Here is a 23,283-nt window from a genome sequence, read left to right as displayed (position 1 = left end):
CGCAGTGCGGTGGGAGGCGGCGGTCTGTTCTCCGCTGAGGAGGAGCGGGGCAGAGGAGGGAGGCAGCGGGTGAGAGTTCAGAGTTCAGCAGCAGCAGCCCGAGCCCATGATTCCCATATGCCCTGTAGTTTCTTTCACCTATGGTGAGTATAATGTGCCCCGTCGGGGTCCCCGCGTGGCCCCTTCCCCGGCCCGGGGCGGCGGGGAGGCGCGGGGGGTTGGGGCAGGCCCTGGGGAGGAGGCGGCGGCCGCCACCGGGGCGTGCGAGTGAGTGAGTGCGAGGCGGGAGGGGGAGGCGGCGCGGCCGCGGCCCGGCCCGGCGAGGGCAGCTTCTCACGGCGCCTCTCTCTCTCTCTCTCCCCTTCCCTCCCTCGGCGTCTCTGCCCCTCCGCGCCTCTCCTCCCGCCATGGGACCCGACTCTCCGTGCCCGCCGCAGTGCCCAGCCGGCTGGGGGAAGATGCCAAAATGGCGACCGGCAACTACTTTGGATTCACCCACAGCGGGGCGGCGGCGGCGGCGGCTGCGGCCCAGTATAGGTAACGGCTCCCCGCCCTCTCTCTCCTCTTCCCCTGCTCGCCCCTCCGCCCGGATCCCGCCGACACGACGCCCACACGCCCGCCGCCCCCCCGCGCCCCCCCCCCCGAGCGCCGGCCGGCGGCAGGCCGAGCCCCGCGGCCTCGCCCGGCCCGGGGCGGACAGCGGCCCCGGTGGGGGCGGGAGCGGGAGACGGTGAGGCGGGGGGCCGCGGAGGGCCTCCCGGGCCTTCGGCGGCCCCGCAGCTAAAATGGCCTCCCGCGGCCTCGGAGCTGAGCCGCCACCCCCGCCGGGCTGGGAGGGAGGGAGCCGAGGCCGCGGCCCCTGCGGTGCCTCCGGTCCCCGCCCCCGCCGGGCCGGTCTCCACCTCCGACCCCCCTCCCACTTGGGGAAGGAGACGGTGGGCGAGGACACCTTTCGGGGAGTGCGGAGTCGCGCCGCCGCCCGGGCACCCCCGAGCCCAGATAACGTGTTGTTTTCTCGGGTGCCTTCTCCTGCGTCTCGTGGTCTCCCCTGGCCCTCCACCCGATCCCCACAAACAGACTGTGGGTGTCATCGCATTCGTTTGGTTTCTTTAGTTCTCCCTGCAAGGAGAGAGGTAAACACACCAACCACCTGTAAATTGTGTAGCTGGTAGACTGGAAGAGATGTGCGAAGTTTCTAGTGCTGATAAATGAGTCCACAGCTTTGTTCTAGCTGTTGCGTTTAGGCTCCAGGTGGGCCAGTAATTTCCCTTGGCGGGTTTTTCCCCTCCAGGGAAATGAAAAGTGCAAGTGAGGTACCGAGTTAGTGAAATGCACCCTATGAAATCTCTTAAGGGAAGCTCTAATTTCTGAAGTTTCTGTAGTTCGTTATATATCTTATCAAAAGAAAGAAAAACACTAGATTCTGCTGTTGTCACTTTTGAGTCAGTCTGAGACAGTCTCTTTAGACTCAGGCCATAAGCGTTCAGGGCTCCTAAGTGATCAGCTTTTTATAGAGAGAGAGATTATATTAGATATCTGTGTACTAGGTAAATTAGCTATTGCTTAATAAACCCAGGTAGTTTTCTCACCTCATTCACTTCAGGCGGCAGGTTGTCTAATGGAAAGGACATCACTGGGAACCAGAAGACCTGGGTTCCAGTCTTTTTTGCTCCGGATTTTAATGACGTTGGGGACATCTCTTATTTGGTCTTTCATTTTCCTCATCTGTAAAATTGGGCTATCATTTTCGGTTAAAACTTGTAATTCTGAGGAACAGAGTTGCCATATTTCATGGAATTATAAGATACCATTTATTGTAAAGGAAGGGTATCATTATTTTATGTATCACTAAAAAAATCACTACCAGTTAAAATATGACTCAGTGCTTAAGACCCCATTGATTTTTAAGAGATGTTAAAATGTATAAATGTGTTTTATTGATGAAATTAATATTCTACTAATTGTCAAATGCGTTGAACGCATGGGGCATTTTTTTACAAGTCTCTTTTACCTTGAAGCTTATTTCCAGAAAAAGAACTGAGATGACAAATTATTGGGGCACGATCTTGGGGCTTTTCAAACTTTTTAAAAATTCTTTGCTTACAAATTGTGATAAACAACTAACAGAGTCTCAGCCACTTTAATAAAAAGCAAATAATTTTCGTGGAGAGAGAGAAAAATCAAGCCATTTTCTTTTTCTGGGGAACAAGATATAGCTAATCAGCACTGTGCCATAAATCTACTGCTACCAAGTACTGTGTGTCCTACACAAGGCTGTATTTAACCGTTTAAGTTTTAATTGTTTTACACAGTGTTTTTCTGTTACTGTGGACAGAGTGATAGATTTGTTGGATTAACTGTTTACTGAAAATGTAGTGGGTTTGTTCTTTGTGGCAGTTTTGAAATATTTTTTCTAATGCAAACCTATAGATAGAAATGAGGGGAGGAAATGCCAATTTAAAGATAATTTTTTGATCAAATATTTGCATGTATGTATTTTATCCCAGTATAGAAAGCTATTACAGAATTTCTGTACCTAGTTTTTCTTTGGCTTTGAATCTTATAAAGTTTCAGTAAACTGTAACAGCAATCCAAAGTATTAAATTGCTTGTTATATGTGTGTCTAATGAGAAACGACTAGTCTTTTGACATTACTTTGTTAAGATGCTCTGTCCTTGTATATAACATACTATATAGAATTGTTTGTTTTTAATGGAAAGAAGTCAGGTCCAGTAATGCTACTACCTTGGTTCAAGGAAGATGAACAAATAGCATTAATAATAAAAGCATATGCAAAAGATGCAGTGATGGTGCTCCTCTTTCTTCCTGTCTAGAAATCATTAAAATGTAACTTTGAGGCATGGAAGACCAAGGCTTACTTTGCAAAAAAAAAATTTTTTGAAGGATGTAAACTCAAGGAGATCTTAAACATTTACCTGTAGATTATGTGAATAGTTGCTTCACCTGTCATTGAGTACAGATAACTGAGAGTAACTATTCTAAGTCTAGATTTAATTCCAGTTCTTAGTTTTCTTGGTTACAACTATGTGAGGTATTTGATTAAATTAATTTTAAATTTAGACTTGCTTTTTGCTTGTTACTATTTGAGATTTATAATGGCATACTAAGTATCAAAGTTCTTTAAGAGATGTTGTAAAGATCTCTTATAAGTTCTACTACTAATAACCTTTAGATAAACCAGGTTTTTCTTTTGTATAATACATATTAAATATTTTTGTGGTAAGCATTTATTCAGTCCTTGTGCTACACGTTCCATCAGCTACTGATTGCTTTTCTTCCTGCTTTCTGTATTTTTTTTAAGGCTAGTAAATAAACCTATTGCGCCATTTGCCACTATTGCAAATGTAATCTTCATTTTCTTACCTTTCATGTGCTTTTTTCGCCTTGGCAGTGACAAAATCAGAAAGGTTTTAAGTATTAATTATTGTGTTTATAAGTATATATTTCTGGTAGAATGTTAATTTAGGGGTATGTAGGACAAGGCAGATCTCAAGCGTGAGGAAAAAATAAGAATGGCTTCATGGCAGAAAGGGAACTTGGTTAGATAGGTACCTACTTCAGTAGAGTACCTTTTTTGTTTGAGAAGATATACTTAAAAACTTTTAGACAGACATTAATTTTGTAAAAAATCTTGAAAAAAATGATTTCAACAGTTGTAAGAACTTAGGGTAGCAAAGAATGTGAGAAAGATAATTCTCAGTGGAAAAAACTTTCTAATTAATAGTATCATAGGATCAAATCAGTTTTTTTGTCTCCTTCATTGGCAGTTTTACAGAAGTTCTCATAGGAGTTCTTCAGTTTTTGAAGGGGATTTGTGGCATAAACAAATATGTATATGTAATATAAACTAAAGTAATTCCATTATATCCCACTATGAATAGGACATAACTTTTTCTTTGAGAGTTTTAAACAGCCAGTTTCTCGTATTCTTTAGAAAAGCCTTGGTCATATCGTTCTTGTCACCTCTCTATCTACTCAAGACGCTTGTCTGTTAACTAGCATAACCTAAATGTTTAGCTTGTGCTTAAACTAATTTTCTTTGTTCTATCTATAGCTCTTAGTGTATCATTGGTATCTGAATGTTATTCTACCTTAAATAAAGTTAGCTATTTAAAATAATCATTCGGCAACTTTTTTTTACCCTTTTAATATCTAGAATTAATTGAGTTCAAAAACTTCATAGAGTAATGATTGTATAAAGGTACAAAATAATTGCCCCCATATTCTTAGAATCTCAGCAAATGTTGTTAAATGATAAATGTTTAAGTGGATTTCGACTGTTGTCTGGACATTAGCTTAAATTAAGCATCTGTTAGTCAAAAGAAGGCATCTCATCTAGTGATTCTTGAGATGTCTTTAGGACATCTGTTCCTAAAGGATAAGTATCTTTTCACATCACTAAGATAACTTGGGTAGGTTGATTGGCCAGTGAATTTTCCTTTTTCTCCTTCTCTTTTTTGCTTTTTATTTGAATGTAGGGTTAAGAATATTGTATCTTGGAGGAAAGAATAAAAGTAACGCTAGTAAGGTAGAAAGAAGTAATGACTAACTGAGATGGTGAAAAAACCAGGTGAACAGGTTTTTGAAACCGATCTTAGTGATGGAAATTTACTGGCTCTACCAAAAAAAAAATTTACTGCAACTGCTAATTATATCAGCTCCTCCATTGTTGAATCAGAGATCTTAGGATTCATATTGCATGAATGAATTTGAAATAATGAAAATTTTCTTTCCGAAAGGATTAGTGCTTTTACAATGATGATATATCCTGTATGTGTTATTAATAGCCTTAAGAGTAGGATGAGGGTGAATAGCCCTGTATAGAATGCTTAAGGTGTATGCTTGACTGTGTTTTTATAACCTGCCTCACAGTATATAATGAAAAGGGCCTGAGCTAGTCAGACTTTGGATTTGAATCTCAACTCTATCTCTTTAGACACTTGTGCAAGTCACCTAATCTCTCTACAACTCAGTTTCCTCAACTAACTTGCTTTGAGGTGAAGTTATTAAATATAAAACTGCCTAGCCTAGTGCTTGATTTTCAATAGGCATTTAACCAATGCTAGTTTTCTATAGAGATTTGTATAATAATACTAAAAGGGTTTTAAAAGCTCTCCTTAGTTGATGGCTATCGCACACTTAATATATAGAGCTTCATAATCTCAAATGTTTTAAAAGTAGGTACTTGAGTATCAATTGGAGGCCTCAGTTTCAATGTCCATTTAATAGGGACCTCCAAGTTTTTAATTATTTGCAAGCAACATGATTATAATCAACAGACTAATATGAGAAATAATGAGTTCAAATTTTCTGGATCTAAGATCACTCCTGTTTCAGCAATGTTGAATTAGATTATCAAATTTCAAATAAGTCCTTTTTATATAGCCACAAAATCTATTAAGTAGAAATAAAACTAATGAGATATGCAAAACACTTTAAGAAAAATATACAATAGGCTATAAAGGACATAAAAGAAGACAAATAATTGAAGGGGGCTGTGTTCATACAGTGAAAAAAATCAATACTATCAAGTTATCGATTTTCTCCTAAGTAGTCTATATGTTTAATGTAATTGCAGTAAAAATCACAACAGGCTTTTTGGGGTAACTTGATAAAGGAGTTCTCATGTTGATAGTGAAGAGAGTATTTGTCCAAAAGTAGTCATGACAGTCTTGTAAGATATCGTAAGGAAGGTCTTGTATTAGCAGGGACCAAAAGATGTTATTAAACAGGAAAATGTGGTATTGGTAGAGAGATAGACAAATAGATCATTGGCTTAAAATAGAGAGCCCAGAAATAGATGTATGCTTATGGGCAGTTGGATTAGAATATGTAGCTGTTTAAATAGAGGTATTTGTCAAAAAAAGCAAATCAACCAAATTATTATTCAGAAGTACACCATCAGGATAATCAGAAGACAGTCCTTGGGCTTATAAATGTAGTAATTGACAAAGTATGTTAGAATTACTAGAATGAGATTAAAGGTGAGGAGTGCGCCAACAACATTGTCCTTGGCATCACTCTATCACAATTAGGGTCGTTGTTCTGAGTATAACATTTCTTAGTGTTTTGTGAAAGCTGTGTGCAGTGCAGCTCTTAATTCGTCCTTACAGAGGGCGAATTAATGAAGCAAAGAACACCAGGCTTTTTTTGTTGTTTTAGTATTAGTCTCCTCATGTAATATATACATTAAAATACGTTCATAGGGAGCAACTTACAGTATGCGTAGTCCCTGCTTTCAAGGAGTTTACACTCTTGGGGGATGAGGGTAGGGGCAGGTATACCTACAGGTAACTATGCCATGATAGCGATCATAACTGAGTTTTAATAAAATACTAAAATGGGGAATTGGAGGATTCTGACTATGGAGTTTGAGGTAGGCTTCATGGTCTTTAATTCTGAAAATAGAGGGAAGGTCATTTTAGACAAAATGCGTTGAGCCAAGATAGGAATGAATTAAATCCACCCCCACCCCACCCCCGCAGGCTGCGCTGCATGGCACGCGGGATATTAGTTCCCAGACCAGGGATTGAACCCGAGCCCTCGGCAGTGAAAGCGCAGAGTCCTAACCACTGGACTGCCAGGGAATTACCTGAATTAAATTCTTGATATGGTTGGTAGTTGGTGGGTTCTGTAGTCAGGCTAGCTGAGCTGAATTCAGGATCCCTCTACTATTTGTCATGTGACATTGGGCAAACAGTCCTTTGGTACTTGAGTTTCTTCATCTATAAATTAGAGATAATACTAATAATTACCTCATATGATTGAAATTTTTAAAAAATTCTCCGTCGAAGTATGGTATATATAAAAAGAACTGCACATATAATAAGAATATAGCTTGATGAAGTGTCATAAGCTGGACACACCTGTATAACCAGCACCAGATCAAAAAAACAACACTATCAGCATCCCTGGAGGCCTCTACAGTCTCCACTGTGATTTGAGAATTCAATGAGATAAAATTTGTAAAGTGCTCAGAATAGCCCCTGCATACATATATCTCCATCGATGTTAATATTATATTCAGTAGACATTTGGAAATGGAGCTCAGAAGAGGGATAAGGGTCGTAGTGTAAATCCGAATATCATCCATATGGTGGTGATCCACCATTATAGCTGTGAGCATGGATGAAACCAGAGAAAGTACAGTGCCTGTCATACATCAAACATTTAGTAAACGTTTTTTGAATGAGTGGGAAAAAAAAATAGAACAGAGCCATAGTTACAAACTTGGGGGACATCTGTGTTTAAAGTAGGGCCAAAGAAAGAAGCAAATACTGGGACAGGGTCGGGGTGGGCAGAGAGCTGGAAGAATGTAGTGTTCATAAAAACCAAAAGAAGATGGAGTAATCAGCAATGTTAGGGCTTTAGAGAGGCTGGATAAAGGATTGATACAGTTAGCAAAATCTTTGGTATAATTTTCATGGGCAGCCAGTATAGAAAAACTAGAATCTGATCGTTTGGAGCTACAGAAAGACAAGCATAAAATTTTGCATAAGATAGGTCTTGTAGTCTAATTTAGTATTCAAATAAAATTTTTTGTTGCTGTAGTTGACGTGCAGTTGATTTACAGTGTTGTGTGAATTTCTGCTGTATAGCAAAGCAGCTCAGTTACACACACGTATACATTCTTTTTCACATTCTTTTCCATTGTGGTTTATCCCAGGATATTGAATGTAGTTCCCTGTGCTATACAGTTGTTTATCCACAAATAAATTCTTGAGGGTCCTAGAGGTTAAATGGGCTTAAAGTATTCGGAAGCACTGTTTTTGAAGATCAATTAAATGAAAATAAAAATTTTAATTCATTTTTTATTTCTGGGAAAAGATAATATATTGTATAAAGTGCATTACATTGGTATGGTAGTCGGCATTAAATGGGCAGAAAACTTCCTTGAAAAGAGGTTTGAGGAAATCTGACACTTGATAGAAAAACGAAAAACAGTAAGAAAACCTTTTAAAAACTAATCATATAGATGAGGGCAAAGAGTGATGTGATTTATGAAGGTGGCTTTATTGCTTCTCTCACTCCCCCAGTCCCACTCATCCCAAACCATTTTTTACTATAAGCAGAATGGTCACTATAAAATGTAAATTTAATCCCAACACTCTTCTGCTTAAAATCCTTCATTTGCTTTCCATTACTTTCAGAATACCTGGTTATCCTAGCTCTGTATTTAGAGGATTTGGGGATCTTATTGTACAGGCTTAATTCCTTATTCACATTTATGAAATCCAAAAAATTCTGAAAATGCTGCTAGTTAAGTTTGCAAAAAAAAAAAACTTGACAGTAGAAACTAACATGAAGGGGGGCATCTCAGTGTGAATATTTATACCTTTCTCTGAAGAAATGTTAATATGTTTGAGACATAATGAAAGATGTGTTTTTCTTGAGTATAGAAAGTTATAGAGCACTTTGGTTTAATTTATGGTATCCATTAGCTTTAATTGTACCCAATAGTTTGTTTCTTTTTTGAGTAATTCTGTTCACAAATATTTACAAGGATTAACATTGCATGACTTTTTCTTTCTTAGAGGTCTTCCAAAGAAAACAATTTGCTTATTTTTCAAAATGGAATAAAATTCATTTTATCTTAATTACCATATGGATCCACTGGATCTTTTTTTATAAGTCTAAGACTTGGAGTATGGAATCTTAGTGATCTTATTTTTCTGTATCTTGAAACATTTTGCTATTTCATGATCCTAGGAATTATTTCCTCTTTACTCATCACTTATTCCTAACTATGTTAAAAGAAGACTAATACAATAGGAAAATGGTGTTGGAAGCACCTAGAACAGGGGTCCCCAACTCCCGGGCCGCGGACCAGTACTGGTCCATGGCCTGTTAGGAACCGGGCCTCACAGCAGGAGGTGAGCGGCGGGCAAGCGAGCGAAGCTTTATCTGCTGCTCCCATTGCTCTCATTACTGCGTGAACCACCCTCTCCCATCCGTGGAAAAATTGTCTTCCACGAAACCAGTCCCTGGTGCCAAAAAGGTTGGGGACCACTGACCTAGAAGGATAGTACAATAGTGAAATAATTGGAGGATGTTGCATTGCCTAAAGTATTGCATCGTCTTTCAAGAAGGTATGAAAGAAAGGAGAGATGCTGTCTTTAATAGTTGGCTTTTAGGGCTTCCCTGGTGGCGCAGTGGTTGAGAATCTGCCTGCCAATGCAGGGGACACGGGTTCGAGCCCTCGTCTGGGAAGATCCCACATGCCACGGAGCAACTGGGCCCGTGAGCCACAATTGCTGAGCCTGCGCGTCTGGAGCCTGTGCTCCGCAACAAGAGAGGCCGCGATGGTGAGAGGCCCGCGCACCGCGATGAAGAGTGGTCCCCACTTGCCGCAACTGGAGAAAGCCCTCGCACAGAAACGAAGACTCAACACAGTCATAAATAAATAAATAAATAAATAAATAAAAGAACGTGAATTTCTTTTAAAAAAAAAAAAAGAATAGTTGGCTTTTAGTTTTCCTTCAGCACAGTTGAGGAGTCAGAATTACTCATTCTCTGTTCATACTGGCAAAGAGAAGAAAGTTAACACAAGACAATATTTGACAACTCTTAGCTAAATAAGATGAATACAAAAATAGCACCACTCTAGACAAATGATAATGGTGAAATTGATTGTATAAGCAAAATCTCAGCCTAAGAGTCTATAGATACAATGTCCTAGATGATTTTTTTCAAACTGAAGAATCAGTGAGTGAACAATACAAGGATAAAAAAGGAAAGTAAGGTATTCTCATCTAGTTAACAGGAAGGACTTCATTATGTAATATTCTGTGACAAGTTCCAGAACATCCCATTTTACTAAAAGTATATGTGGCAGAAATCTTTCATGTTTTGTGATGTTTGTGAACCAAAATTTACTCGATACGGTTCTTTAGTGGACAGATGCTTAAGGCAGATATGTATACAAAGGTAGTTGGAAGGAAATAGATGGTGTAGAAATTAAAAGATTCTTTAGATCATTCCAAAGCAAAAACACTGACAGTGTTTTACAGTTATGGAGCAAAGTAAATGACCATCTCTCTTCAACAAAATATGAGCCATAAAACATTTCAAAACTTTTTTAAGCATTGCATTTTGACAATTCAAATGCAGGAAGATGAACCAAAAGTAATGGTGAGTTAGAACTCATTAGAGAAATATTTGAAATGTGGAATTAGCATTTATGGGATGGACATGTTCCATGTTCATGCATGAAAGTTGATGAGCAGTTATGTTCAGAGAACATGGTCCATTTTGTGTATATGTGGAATAAAAATTTGGGTTTACTGTACTTTGTATTTAAAATTTTCTAATAGTATTTTCATTATCCCTTATTCTTATGTAAATTGTCAAATGACCTCAAAAATACAGAAAATGTAAGAGGTCCAATGGACCCAAATGATATTTCTCCTGGTATGTTGAGAGTTAAAGGATGTCAAGAAAACTGTCAGTGGTTTTCATATGATATTTAACCACCCTCTCTCCCTTGTAGTCTACCCATCTAAAGAGTTGGTAGAAATTGTAGGATTAGTTATTTTATTTATTCTAGTTTTTAAGAAGAAAATAGAGCCTGAATTTAAATTTCTTCTAAAATTCTACAATGATGAAGTTATTGTTTTAATAGCACTGTGAAGGTTAATGGGAGCATGACATTACAATAACAAGTTTAAGGAATATTTAAAGGTGGTTTGTCTTTGGGGTGATTCTGTGAGAAAGTTTAATTTTGCATCATTCTCAACATTATAAAATACTAAATGTAAAGATAAATTTGTCAGTGATTTTGTAGATACGTAAAATGCCATAATTTGACCTAGAAAAGTCCAACAATGTTGAGCATTAAATTTGGACTAATGGAAAGGTTAAATTGTGTTTTGTGTGCCAAGAGAAAGACAGAAAAAAAAGTTTTATCAGTTACTTTACCATTTTATGCAAAATTGAAACAAACACATACAAAGTATGTTTTTCCAGGGGGTAAAAAGCACATTTAATAATGTAAGTGACAGGAGCTGCCTACATTTTCTTGACTGAGACTTGTTTCCCTCATGGCCTTTCAGAAATGAAACATTCCGCATTTGTCCTATAGTGGTTCCTCTAGAAATTTAGCATGTTTCACTTAGTCTAAAGTTAATCATTACCTTTACTCTCCTAAACAATACCAGGACTTAAAATGTTTTAACTTTGGTCAGTCCCCTCCTGATTTTTGTGCTTTTGTTGTACTATATTTCAGATGTTCTTAACCCCACAACCGTTGTTGAACAAAATTATTGTTTTATATAGCTAGTGAGTATTTAAATTTGCCGTCGTATTTACCACTTTTTTTTTTTAATTTAACATTCATTCACTCTGAGATCATTTTCATTCTTCCTAAAGTAAATCTTTGAGAATGTCCTTTAATGTGGGTCTACTGATAACAATGTTTTTTTGGTTTTTCTCTCTTTTTAAATCTCAAAATATCTTCATTTCACCCTTCTTATTCTTGAGAAGTCATCACTTAGTTTCTAGGAATTTTTTTTCGTTAAGCTACTTGTGCTTCTCTCTCTTTGGTGTTTACAGTTTCACTCAGATGCGTATTGGTGAGAATTCCTTATTTAATCCTACTTAGGGTTAGTTGGGGGCTCCTGGATCTGAGGATTGTTATATCAGATATTCTATTTAGATGTTTCCTCTCTCCCTTTTTCTTCATTTGCAACTCCAATGAGTTGTTAAGTTACCATTTTTTATTTTTTTCTCCTGGTCTTTTAACCTCTTTAATATCTTTCATCTCTTTGTGTGCCTTCTGAGTAATTTTTATAGATTTTTTTTTGCCAGCTATGTCTAATCAGTTACGTAATGCCTTTCTGAGTTTCTGATTATAATTTTTATATACTGTATTTCATTTCTGGAAATTCTGTTTTTTAATTCATCTGGTTGTTTTTGATTGAACTCTTAGTTCTTGGTCTTGGTTTTCATAGTCTCTTTACTTCTTTAAGTGTACTTATTTTATATTTCATATCCAATACTAATACTTGTAGTCTTTTTTTTTTTTTTCAAACTCTTGCTCCTAGTATCTTGTTTCCTTATGGGTTTTGTTTGTGATTTTTGATTGAGATCTCCTCTTTTTTGGAACATGGTAGCGTTAGAGAGGAATGAGCATTTTGTGGTACCTGGAAGAAAATAAATAAGTAAATAAACGCCAAACCAAGTAGTTAGTTTTCCTGGTTAGCTAATGTGAATTCCAGAGCCCAAAGTAGGGGAGTGCTGGCCTGTTGTTAAGAATTATCAGGAGAGGCTTCTCTCCTTTACTTGGAGCCAAGGCTGAGACAGGAAAGTTTCCTTACAGTTGTCCCTTAAAGGAGGAAGTGGGCTTTTTCCTAATTCACCTTCTGTTAGTTTTGTGTGGGAGTTCCAAAATTCTAAACCATTACTTCCCTATGCCTTTGATGTCTCTGCTAACTTAGAAAATAATATTTGTACAGCAGCACACCGGGTAAACTGGGAGGAGATTTGGAGCCCTAGATAAGACTATTACACAGCTGTAGGCAGCAGACTTGGGGCTCTGGCCACTTTTGCAGTGCTCATTTTACCTGAGAGCAAGTACTGTTTCCATGTCATAAGATAGAAGGAAACATTTTGCTTAAAGGGGCAGTAAGTAAAGAGCAGGAAAATGAATGGTGAATACCATTACAGACTCTAAGTTAATGTTCTGTATCATAAAATGGTGGTTCTCAAACTTTTTGGTTTGGGGACCCTTCTAACTTCTGATTATTAAAAACCCCCAAAAGCTTTTGCTTATGTGGATTATACTAATATTTACTATTTTAGAAATTTTTAAAATATTTAAATTGTTTTAAAATAGTAAAAAAAAACCACTACATGCTAACCAAAAATATCTTTATGAAAAATAACTATATTCCAATCACTGAAAAAGTAGTAAGATGAGAAGCATTGTTTAACATTTTTACAAATCTTTTTAATATCTCAAGGTGGATTCTCATACCTGCTTCTGCATTTAGTCTGTTGCAATAAATTGTTCGGATTAAAATATATGAAGGCAATCTGTAATTGAAAAGGGAGAACCAACCTCCTGAGCCCTCTGAAACGGCCTTAGGGACCCTCAGCGGTCCTTGGATCACATTTTGAGAACCACTGTTGTATAGAAACTAACAGAGGTGTAGGATGCCGCATATGCGGACAAGCCATTTGTACACGTAAGTTATTTTAATTTCAGTAGTGACTATAAATTTAGTAGTGTAGTATAAAGCCAGGTCATATTAGGAATTCAGAAGCACTTAAAGATGGGCCTAAAGTTGGATATAGATTAGGGTTGAGGCCAGAAATGTAGATATTAGAGTTGTGTTGGGATAACTAGAAAGGAGTATTTAAATTCGGGGTTGGTTTGTTGGTCATTGAAGTTGCCAGTTTGAGAATTCTATTCTGTTATCTTTCTGCTTATCTTTCATTACTCAGAGTAATGCATTAATTAATTGAAAATAGTATAGAAGGGCTTAATGAAAACAACAGTCCCTTATTTTCCTTCTCCCTGCCTCCCAATTCCCCACCTTTAACACATTTTGGTTTTATTTCTAACCTCCATATCACTAAATAGTATGCTGCTTTTTTATGTCTTAATTTATCAACTTTATGCATTATAGTTTGATTTCTTACAGTCATGGTTAGGATTTCATACATGCTCTCTCATGCTTCTCAATTCTCCTCCCAGATTCAGTGATATGGCTATTTCTGTTACTTCAAACAATACACACCAATTCTAGTTCCATCAAAGGTAGACAGTATCTTGGTACTCTCTAAGAATCTTGAAACCCTTGTGCTTTACTTTCCCTCTTTCTCCATCCCATCCCCCAACTCAGCTCTCGTTTTCCTTGTGATGACACTTATATTGTGTTCTGTAATCATAGTTTATCTTCTGTGATTTAGGTTGATTCTAAAACCTTAAAGCAGAAAACTGTTTCATTATTATGACTGTAAATAGTATTTACTCTGGAGCCAAGTACTGTTCTATGATTAGAATTCCTCATGTATTCCATTTTTACAACCCTGTATCACTTAATAGAGAATCTTTGCAGGGTCAAGTTCAAACAGATTTTTCCTTTTTTACACCCTATTAATTGCTCAACTGAGATCATGACTTTTCTTGAGCAGTTTTATATTTCCTGAAGTCTTTCATTACCCTTTTTTTCACCCAAATCTTCTTGGTGCCTTGATTATATCATGAAATTTTCCCAGGCTCTTGGTCTACTGTTTATTGTCCAGTCGTCTGTTTTCCTAGACATCCTTCTCCTGGAGGCTTCTGTCCTTCCTTTGATTTCAGTCTCATAAACTTACTGCCTTTCTGGGCCTGCTGCATAGCTGCCGACCTGGGCTTTTATCTGTCTCCTGAGTTTGAATCCACTGTTTGTGGGATCCCATGATATCTTTCTTGTTTTATAGTTTGCTGAAGTATGTTTTCATGTAGCTTCCTAAGAAAAGGCATGTGGGAGGTAAACTCCTTCAGACCTTGAATGTCAAAATCATTCTTCTGTGTTAATAGTTTAACTGGGTGCAGAATTCTACATTGATAATCATTTTCCCTTGAATTTTGAAGACATTACCCTATTGTCCTCCAGCCACTGGTGTTATCAATAAGTCTGATTTTCATTTACTTGTACGTAGGTGATCTGTTTTTCTTCTCTCTGTAGATTTAAAGGATCTTTTTTTTTGTCTTGAGGTGTTATGAAATGCTATCAATATATGTCTCTCAGTGTTGTTCTTTCATTCTGTTTTGCACTCCGTAGATCTTTGAATTTGAAAATACGGGCCTCCCTTCAAGAGTGGGAAATTTCTTAATTTCTTCCATCTGCTTTCTTTTCTCTAGAATTCCTTCTTGTTGGAGTATTAGATGTGCTATATTTACCCTTTCTCTTTTCTTTTATCTTTATCTTGTCCATGTCCTTCAACTTTATCTTCTAACTAGTGTAAAATTCTTGTTTTATGGATACAAATTAGAGATTTTTAAAGTTCTTATCTGTTGCTTTGAGATATCCATTTCCCATGGGTTCATTCTTATTTCTTTTGCAGTTTATAGTAGGCTTTCTTTAAACATCTGGTGATTTTAGCTGGCTGTTTATTTTGGTAAGGCTTCTGGCTGGCTTCACTTTTTGGTAAGCAAGTAGGGAGCAGACCATTAACCTCCAGCTTAAGTTCAGAAATATGAAGGATGTTTTTACTCTTCAATATTAGTAATTTCCTAAGTACTCTCTGCCCCCCCACCCCCACCCCCGCCAAGAGAAATACCCTTCCATTTTATGTCTGATTGTTTCTTTTTCTTTTTTTTTTTTTTGGTATCTTTTTGTTTGTTTGTTTGTTTATTTTTGGCAGCATTGGGTCTTCGTTGCTGCACACGAAAAGTTGGAGTAGAATAGGCTTTCTCTAGTTGTGGCGAGCGGGGGCTGCTCTTCATTGCAGTACACAGGCTTCTCATTGCGGTGGCTTCTCTTGTTGCAGAGCACAGGCTCTAGGCACGCGGGCTTCAGTAGTTGCAGCATGTGGGCTCAGTATTTGTGGCTTGCGGGCTCTAGAGCGCAGGCTCAGTAGCCGTGGCGCACAGGCTTAGTTGCTCCGCGGCATGTGGGATCTTCCCAGACCAGGGCTCGAACCCGTGTCCCCTGCATTGGCAGGCAGATTCTTAACCACTGCGCCACCAGGGAAGTCCCTGTCTGATTGTTTCTTAAACTTTCTTACCCATGTTGTTTTTATATGTTTGTTTCATAATTTATTATTTAATTTGTCCCAGTTTAAAACTGACTGAAGCTGATTAGATTTAATTTATTCACAAAGGATATTACCATCTAAGTAAAAGCTTCTGCTCTACTGGATGCTTAGTAAATGAAAATCTTCTCATATTTCACAAATTATTTTCTATGGCACAAGATTTGGGATTTTATGTCCTGTTCTATTTAAGAAAAAAAAAAATTTTTTTTTTTTTTTTTTTTGGCCACACGGCTTGTGGGATTTTAGTTCCCCAGCCAGGGGTTGAACTGAGGCCCTCGGCAGTGAGAGCATGGAGTCCTAACCACTGGACCGCCAGGGAATTCCCTATTTAAGAAATTTAAAGACAGTTAAGTCTTACATTTTATGTAGGGATATAATTTAACACCTTTTGTTCTCAGGCCCCAGACTAGGCAAAAACCTTGATTTGAACTGTTTCAACTTAAGACTAATTTTTATGTAAACTAATTTGAACTTGATGTGAATTTTTAAAAATTAATTTACTTATTTAGACTTAGCTACTTGATATTTAATTGAATGGCTATAGTCCAGTCTGGTCATCTATGTCATGTGAAAGGCAGTTTTCCTAAAGGTATTTGAAATTGGAAGAGAATTTCCCAGATGGGTCTAAGATAACAAATCAGAGAATCTATTCTGAACAATAGTCAGCTGCCCTAGCCCTTGACCCCCTGGGAACTGGGACTGGATCATCATTCTTCATGATGCTTTGGTGGAGCATGGGGTTCCAGCCCTGATGGTGGTTAGGGACCTGGCTCTACAGAGCAAGTTAGGTTAGACACCCCTAGGGATGTCTATGGTAGTTGCTAAATGCACTGGCATCTTTTTATATGATTCCTGGGAAGGGTGACTATAAAATTTATTGTTCAAACTGAAACACATAGGAGAGTGAGAATACTATTAATAATTATGCTGGGGCAATAGGCATAAACCAGAGCACGAGGTCATCCCTTGCTGAGTTGCATGGACTTTTAAGGATCAGTGGTAGTATAAGTCAAATTGCCTGCCTAGTGTACTTGACATTCCTATTCTACTCCAACTTTTGTTTTTTGTCCTATAGGACATGTTTTGGGGACCATGAAATGTGAACAGATACTCGATAAAGAGCAGTGGGATGAATGGAAACAGTATAGGAATTCAAGACTGTCTGAATTTTACATAACCATGTAGTCTCTACGTGGGAAATCTTATCAGTAAACGTTAAATACAGGTTTCACAGAACTGGTGTATTTATATTTTAAACATAATTTTTTTCTCAGTTCTAGGAATTTTGAAGAAGTATATGTTATTGGAATTTTTCTTAAGGATGTGGAATTATCCATAGAAAATGTCAATGCCCAACCAATTTCCCACTATTACAGTTTAAACTTCCCTTTTCCTGTCTTATAATTGGCATATATGTAGGAAATGTTAGCTAATTTTAATAACAAAACGTGGAAAACCTCATCCAAATAGAAATTATAAGAGTTTCTTTGGACTCTGTTCTAAGTTTTTGTTTTTTTTTCTTTTTCATATTGGGCTGAAATCTGCCACCCTTCCATCCATTGGTTCTAGTTCTGTTCTCTGGAGCAGCATGGAGTAAGTCTCTTCTATTAGAAGGCAGCTATCATATCTTCCAAGGTCACCTTTTCTAGACTGAATGTCCCTAGGTCCTCTACTTTTATGTGAAATAATACCCATACTTATAAACTTCATATTGATTCCCTTTGAACACATCCTAATTATCAGTGTTTTCCATAATACAGTTAAAATATGATGGCCCCAGATTTTAATTCTGTGCCGTATTTTTTTTTGGTATTGTGCGTACCAGTGAAGAATACCCTGTACTATAACCCATGAATCAAACACTCTAGTTTATTAGTGCAGCTTCAGCTTATGTCAGGTATTTTTTTCTTAGCTATTCTTAACTGTTGGCTCATATTAAAACTTATGAGCTAAATAACTGTTGGGGCTCTCCTTTTTTTAAGAAGGCATTTTTCGGCCTTGGTAATATAGCTTTAGCAAGTGTGATTGTGAATGTATTACTTACTCAAGAGAACCTAAAACAACAAAAACGTTTTCATATGCTAACATTTGTGGGCCTGGTTTTATGTGATACAGGCTCTCAATTTAAAAATTAAAGTAAATGTTATTTTAAGAAATTTAGCTGAAGATTCATTTGATTTACAGTTTTAGCAAATGTTTTTGTCTCTCTGAGGTTTAAATGGTTATGATTGCAAAGCATCTGACTTAGGTCTCCTTTTGCAACATGTCCTACTTTTTAAGAGAAAAAGAAATGTGTATAATGAATTGCTGCCTATAACCTGGAAAATTTATCTAAAATAATAGATATTCCACTGTAAGTTCTGTACCTTAGAGCAGGATTTCTCAACCTCAGCACTGTTGACATTCTTTGGATAATTCTTTGTTGTGGATAGCTGTCCTTTATGTAACAGCATCACTGGCCTCTACCCACTAAATACCAGTAGCACACATCACCACCTCCTCCTCCGCAGTTTAACCATCAAAAATATCTCCAGACATGGCCAGATATCTCCTGGAGGGCAAAATCTCCCCTAGCTGAGAACCACTGCCTTACAGCATCAGAAGTATTTCTTAAGTCATCTCGGTAATAGTTTCTACCTGAAATGTTTTCCATAATTGGAGTTAGAATACAATATTTTTCTTGATATGATTTCTTTGTAGAGATTTTTTTTAACTATAGAACATAATAAAGAACTATACATGTAAGAAATACTTTTTTAAGTTCCTAGGTTGATCAGTTTTTTCTTTCTTCCTAATACTGCTTCTTATCCCAGTTTGTCCTCCCTGCTTTGTGATATGATCTTTGATCTGAAACATATGTGTGACTATCTAATTTGTTCAAATTAAGGAATGAAAATATGCAACAGTAACAAATAGGGTGTTGGTTAGGTGGTTTATTAAGCTCAAATACCTGTTCTCTTGTAGTCTATGATTAAATTATTGGGAAATGTGCTTTTGATTTAAGTTGATTAAACTCCTAGATTTTAAAAATTAAATTGTATTATGTTTATTCTTCTACTCCACAATATAGCCAGCAGCCAGCTTCGGGTGTAGCCTACTCTCATCCAACTACGGTTGCTAGCTACACTGTCCATCAGGCTCCAGTAGCTGCTCACACAGTTACTGCTGCCTATGCACCAGCAGCCGCCACAGTTGCAGTTGCCAGGCCTGCTCCAGTAGCTGTTGCAGCTGCTGCAACAGCTGCTGCATATGGAGGGTACCCCACTGCACACACAGCGACCGACTATGGTTATACACAGAGGCAACAAGAAGCACCTCCACCACCACCCCCAGCTACTACACAAAACTACCAGGTAAGAAAACTACTTTCGTTAGCCTTAACATATAGGTTCAGTGGCTTCAATGTTTAATGTAATGTCCAAGCCAATGCTTCTCAAAGTTGGGTCTTCCAAAATATACCTCTAATGATACAGAAGAGTGAATGTGTATTCCTAGATAATTTGGGGGCATACTCCAAGCATTAAGTTTCCTTGCAGTGAGTTTTATATTAATAATCCCCCAGTGCATTGCACTCCACTATATATATGTTTGCTTTAATTAAAAAAATACAGTAATTGGGAATTCCCTGGCTGTCCAGTGGTTAAGACTCCACGCTTCCACTGCAGGGGGTGCGGGTTCGATCCCTGGTCAGGGAACTAAGGTCGCACATGCCACATGGCGTGGCCAAAAAAAAAAAAAGATACATTAATTACTGGTTAAGTATTTTAATTTTATTACAAGTTTTTGAGAAAAATTAAGACATATAGGGTCTTCTGCCCCCTTTTTAAAATTTTTATTTATTTATTTATTTTAGGGTCTTCTGCCCCTTGTTGGTACTATGGCATTATTTATCCACTTGGGACACCCCTGTGTCTCCTAATTTGAGAACCATGAGCCTCAGCTAAATACGACAAATTACATAGTGTCTTCTTGAAACTTATCAAGGGTGGGAATTCTATTGCCTAAATGTACATTCTTCCCTCAAGGTGTTCTTTCTTAGTTTGTAATAGAAATTGAATTGCTTCTTGTTAGATTTATAGGGACATAAAGATCTAAGTCTGTTTATGATAATATAATTCTCTTTATGTCTGATATGACACTAAATTATTACCTGCTTATTTAATTAAATTTGGTCCTAATCCTTTAACCCATTTTTTGTTTGCTTTTAGGATCTGTTTTTTAAACTTTGGTCCTTCTGGACTTTGCCTGGTTTTTAAATATTCTTTCTAAAATACAGGGATTTATTTTGTTAACTAAGAAATTGACATGAATTGGCAATATTAGTATTTGCTATTAATATTTAGCAGGTTACTAAACTCAGGATTACTTTAACATGTGTGATTGTTTTCATTATGTCCAGAGACAGAATATAATAAATTTTATTGTTTTTGATAGGATGTATGAAGCCCGTCATTTTCTGGGCCCTGCCAACTCTTTCAGCCTTTCCTCCTGCATACCTCAGGTGTACCTCCCCAGCTCTCCTCACTATATGCAGTGCCAGAATTCACCCAGCTCACCTTGATCTTCATTGCCTTGGAGATTTATATTTAGCGTTCCTTTCCCCTGGAGCCTCTGTTCCCCTTTTCTCCACCTGGAAGCTCCTACTCATTATTATGTCAATGAATAGTAGTAAATAAGGAAGAATGAAAAGAAAGCTTTAACAGTCACAAAGCTTAGAACACCCAGGTGTTCTTTACTGTGGGATCCATCTTTAAGGCAGATCCGCCAAGCAATTTTTTAATAAAATTAATTTTTTAAAAAAATAATGCTTATTTTAAAATATTGATGATTTTTCTGATTGTAAAAGTTAAGCATACTGCTTAAAATGGTTTTGACCTTATTTGATGATGTCCAAAATGAATGTCCTTTGTATTGAATTTGAATCTTCTGTCTCTGTTCATACATATTTAGGCTTTTGTTTTCTTTTATTGCATTTTTAATATAGTAAAGATGAGGGTTTTTTTCCGTCTGCCACTTCACTCATAGCAAGATTTTCTTTCGTTCTCTTTCTTTAGGACTCATACTCATATGTAAGATCCACAGCTCCTGCTGTAGCTTATGATAGTAAGCAGTACTACCAACAACCAACAGCAACTGCAGCTGCTGTAGCTGCTGCCGCCCAGCCTCAGCCTTCTGTTGCTGAGACCTACTATCAGACAGGTGGGTTTTATTAACATATGCCCTTTCATTGTACACTACTGAAACATATTATTCAAGGTGTTTTTTAATGAAAATATGCTTTTGAATCCATCTAAACTCATTGTGTTATATTACCTTGAGGGGCAGGTTCTAAGCATGTCCTTCTCTTTCTCTACAAGAATGGCTTTGAGTCCCAAAGAGAGAAGATCTTGGAGGCAGTTCATAATCATGTCTTTCCTTCCTGGAAGTGTATTTCATATCTGTTCTTCAGATTATAGTTCTTTTCCTGTTGAAATAAGCTGTACAAAAGAAGTTGTGGCAATAACTTCTGGCCATCTTCTTCTCTTTGTCCGAAATGCGCAGACATAACTGCTGATTGCCTTTGTAACTAGTGGAGGCCCTAGTATGGTTTCCATTTTGTGGACCCTTTCTTTTTTTTGGCCGTGCCGCGCAGTTTGTGGGATTAATAGTTCCCCAACCAGGGATTGTATCTGGGCCCTCAGCAGTGAAAGTTTGGAGTCTTAACCACTCCGACCACCAGGGAATTCCTGTGGACCCATACTTTTAACTCATCTTTCTGTGATCTGTAATGACAGTTGGTTCCGTTACCAGCCACTGATATTACAGTACATATTAACGGTTTGAAAGCAGGAAGTATTTTGTTTGCAAAGAAGCCTACATATTTGTAGTCTTTAAAAGATGGGTTTTTTTCATAGAGATTTAATTGAGAACTTTTAAAGCAAAGCTCTCTTAGTTCTGAAAAGTAGCAACTCCTTTACTTTAATTATTTTTGAAGGACCATGAGAGTGTGGGTAGAGCCTTGGATTAGGAAAGAGTAGAATTGGTTTCTAGCACTGGCATTACCACAATGTGGGCAAGTGATTTTTTACCTCATTTCATCTCTGTTCTCTTATCTGTGAATGGGGTAGTTGACTCAGATCTTTTTTTTTTTTAATTATATCTTATTTTATTTGATTTATTTTTGAGTAATACTTTTTTATTATTATTTTATTTAATTATTTTTTGGCTGCATTGGGTCTTCATTGCTGTGCACGGGCTTTCTCTAGTTGCAGTGAGCAGGGGCTGCTCTTCATTTTGGTGCACGGGCTTCTCATTGTGGTGGCTTCTCTTGTTGCGGAGCACGGGCTCTAGGCGCGCAGGCTTCAGTAGTTGTGGTGCACAGCCTCAGTAGTTGTGGCTCGCGGGCTCTAGAGCTCAGGCTCAGTAGTTGTGGCACACAGGCTTAGTTGCTTCGCAGCATGTGGGATCTTCCCAGACCAGGGCTCAAACCCATGTACCCTACATTAGCAGGTGGATTCTTAACCACTGTGCTACCAGGGAAGTCCTGACTCTGATCTTTCTAGGGTACTTTTAGTTCTAAGATTGATTTTATGAGTCCCTTAAAAGTAGTTTAAAAATATTTTGCATTATAATGACCCTGACTTTTCTTATCGTCTCTTTTCTAATGATTTGTGGGTACAGTGAACTATAATGAACTTCCTGATTAGTTACCAAGGTTAGATAGGTTGTGCTTAAGAGTACTGAAGTAATCTAAGAGTAAGAAGACCTTGGTGTAGTCTGAACTCTGACATTGACCATGTGACTTCTCTAAATCATTTAGCTCCTGGACATCAGGGTTTTTTGGTAAAATGTTGTACTCATCTATATGTTGCGAGGATCAAATTTCATACTATGTGTAGGAAAAGTTTTATAAACTCTTAAGTGCTATTTATTTCAAGTACCTTTACTTAACTAGGCATGAAGTGAGTTTGGCCCCTGATATTTGGGCCTTTCTCAGAAAATTACATTTGTATGCTTTACTGATCATTAATAAGGGATTAATTATTAATTTAATGATAATCAGTCTCATAAGATTCTTAAAGTATACATTTGTTTTAATATGTTCGAGGGCAGTGGAAAGTTTAGCAGAGACATTAATGGTAGCCATTTAAGAACAGCTGCACTCATGCTATTGACATTTGAAGAATTAAGTCAGTAGCACCTTGTGGGTTGTAATTAGATTGAAGTTTACTATGGATAAATCAGTAAAATGCCATGAATAGTATATGTATAAGTTCTATGTAATTAAACATTGAAAACTTCACTGTGACTTAAATTATTCTTTGAGTCTCTCTCTATGCTGTTCCCAGTATTAAGCATAACTCTCAAGTAGACTGACTAGCCCAAATACACACACACACACAACATAACCCTTTTCTAAAAACTTTGTTTATTGCTATCATGTTTTAAATAGTGCTGGTGTTTTAGTTAGTGGTAAATTTTGACAAATGTCATTTTGGAAATATGTAAAAAGCATATGTGGAGGGATAGTAAATTTAT

At 37.6% G+C, this 23,283-nt stretch overlaps 1 protein-coding gene across 3 annotated transcripts in view; it reads left to right on the top strand.

Moving 5' to 3' along the window:
• Positions 1 to 6: 6 nt before the first annotated feature.
• Positions 7 to 23,283, top strand: part of ZFR (zinc finger RNA binding protein) — a 78,913-nt gene continuing 55,636 nt past the window's right edge. The window contains exons 1-5 of one of the 3 annotated variants that reach the window (XM_057540260.1): positions 7 to 143; positions 438 to 537; positions 17,335 to 17,358; positions 18,836 to 19,118; positions 20,820 to 20,964. In XM_057540260.1, coding sequence (XP_057396243.1) covers positions 107 to 143; positions 438 to 537; positions 17,335 to 17,358; positions 18,836 to 19,118; positions 20,820 to 20,964 — 589 coding nt within the window. In that variant the 5' untranslated portion in view covers positions 7 to 106. The remainder of the gene's footprint in view (positions 144 to 437; positions 538 to 17,334; positions 17,359 to 18,835; positions 19,119 to 20,819; positions 20,965 to 23,283) is intronic. The other 2 variants (XM_057540262.1, XM_057540261.1) reach the window with 2 other exon arrangements.

This window comes from Balaenoptera acutorostrata, chromosome 2 (genome assembly GCF_949987535.1).
Source record: "Balaenoptera acutorostrata chromosome 2, mBalAcu1.1, whole genome shotgun sequence".
Lineage (NCBI taxonomy): Eukaryota > Metazoa > Chordata > Mammalia > Artiodactyla > Balaenopteridae > Balaenoptera > Balaenoptera acutorostrata.
This window is presented reverse-complemented; position numbering and strand designations above follow the sequence as displayed.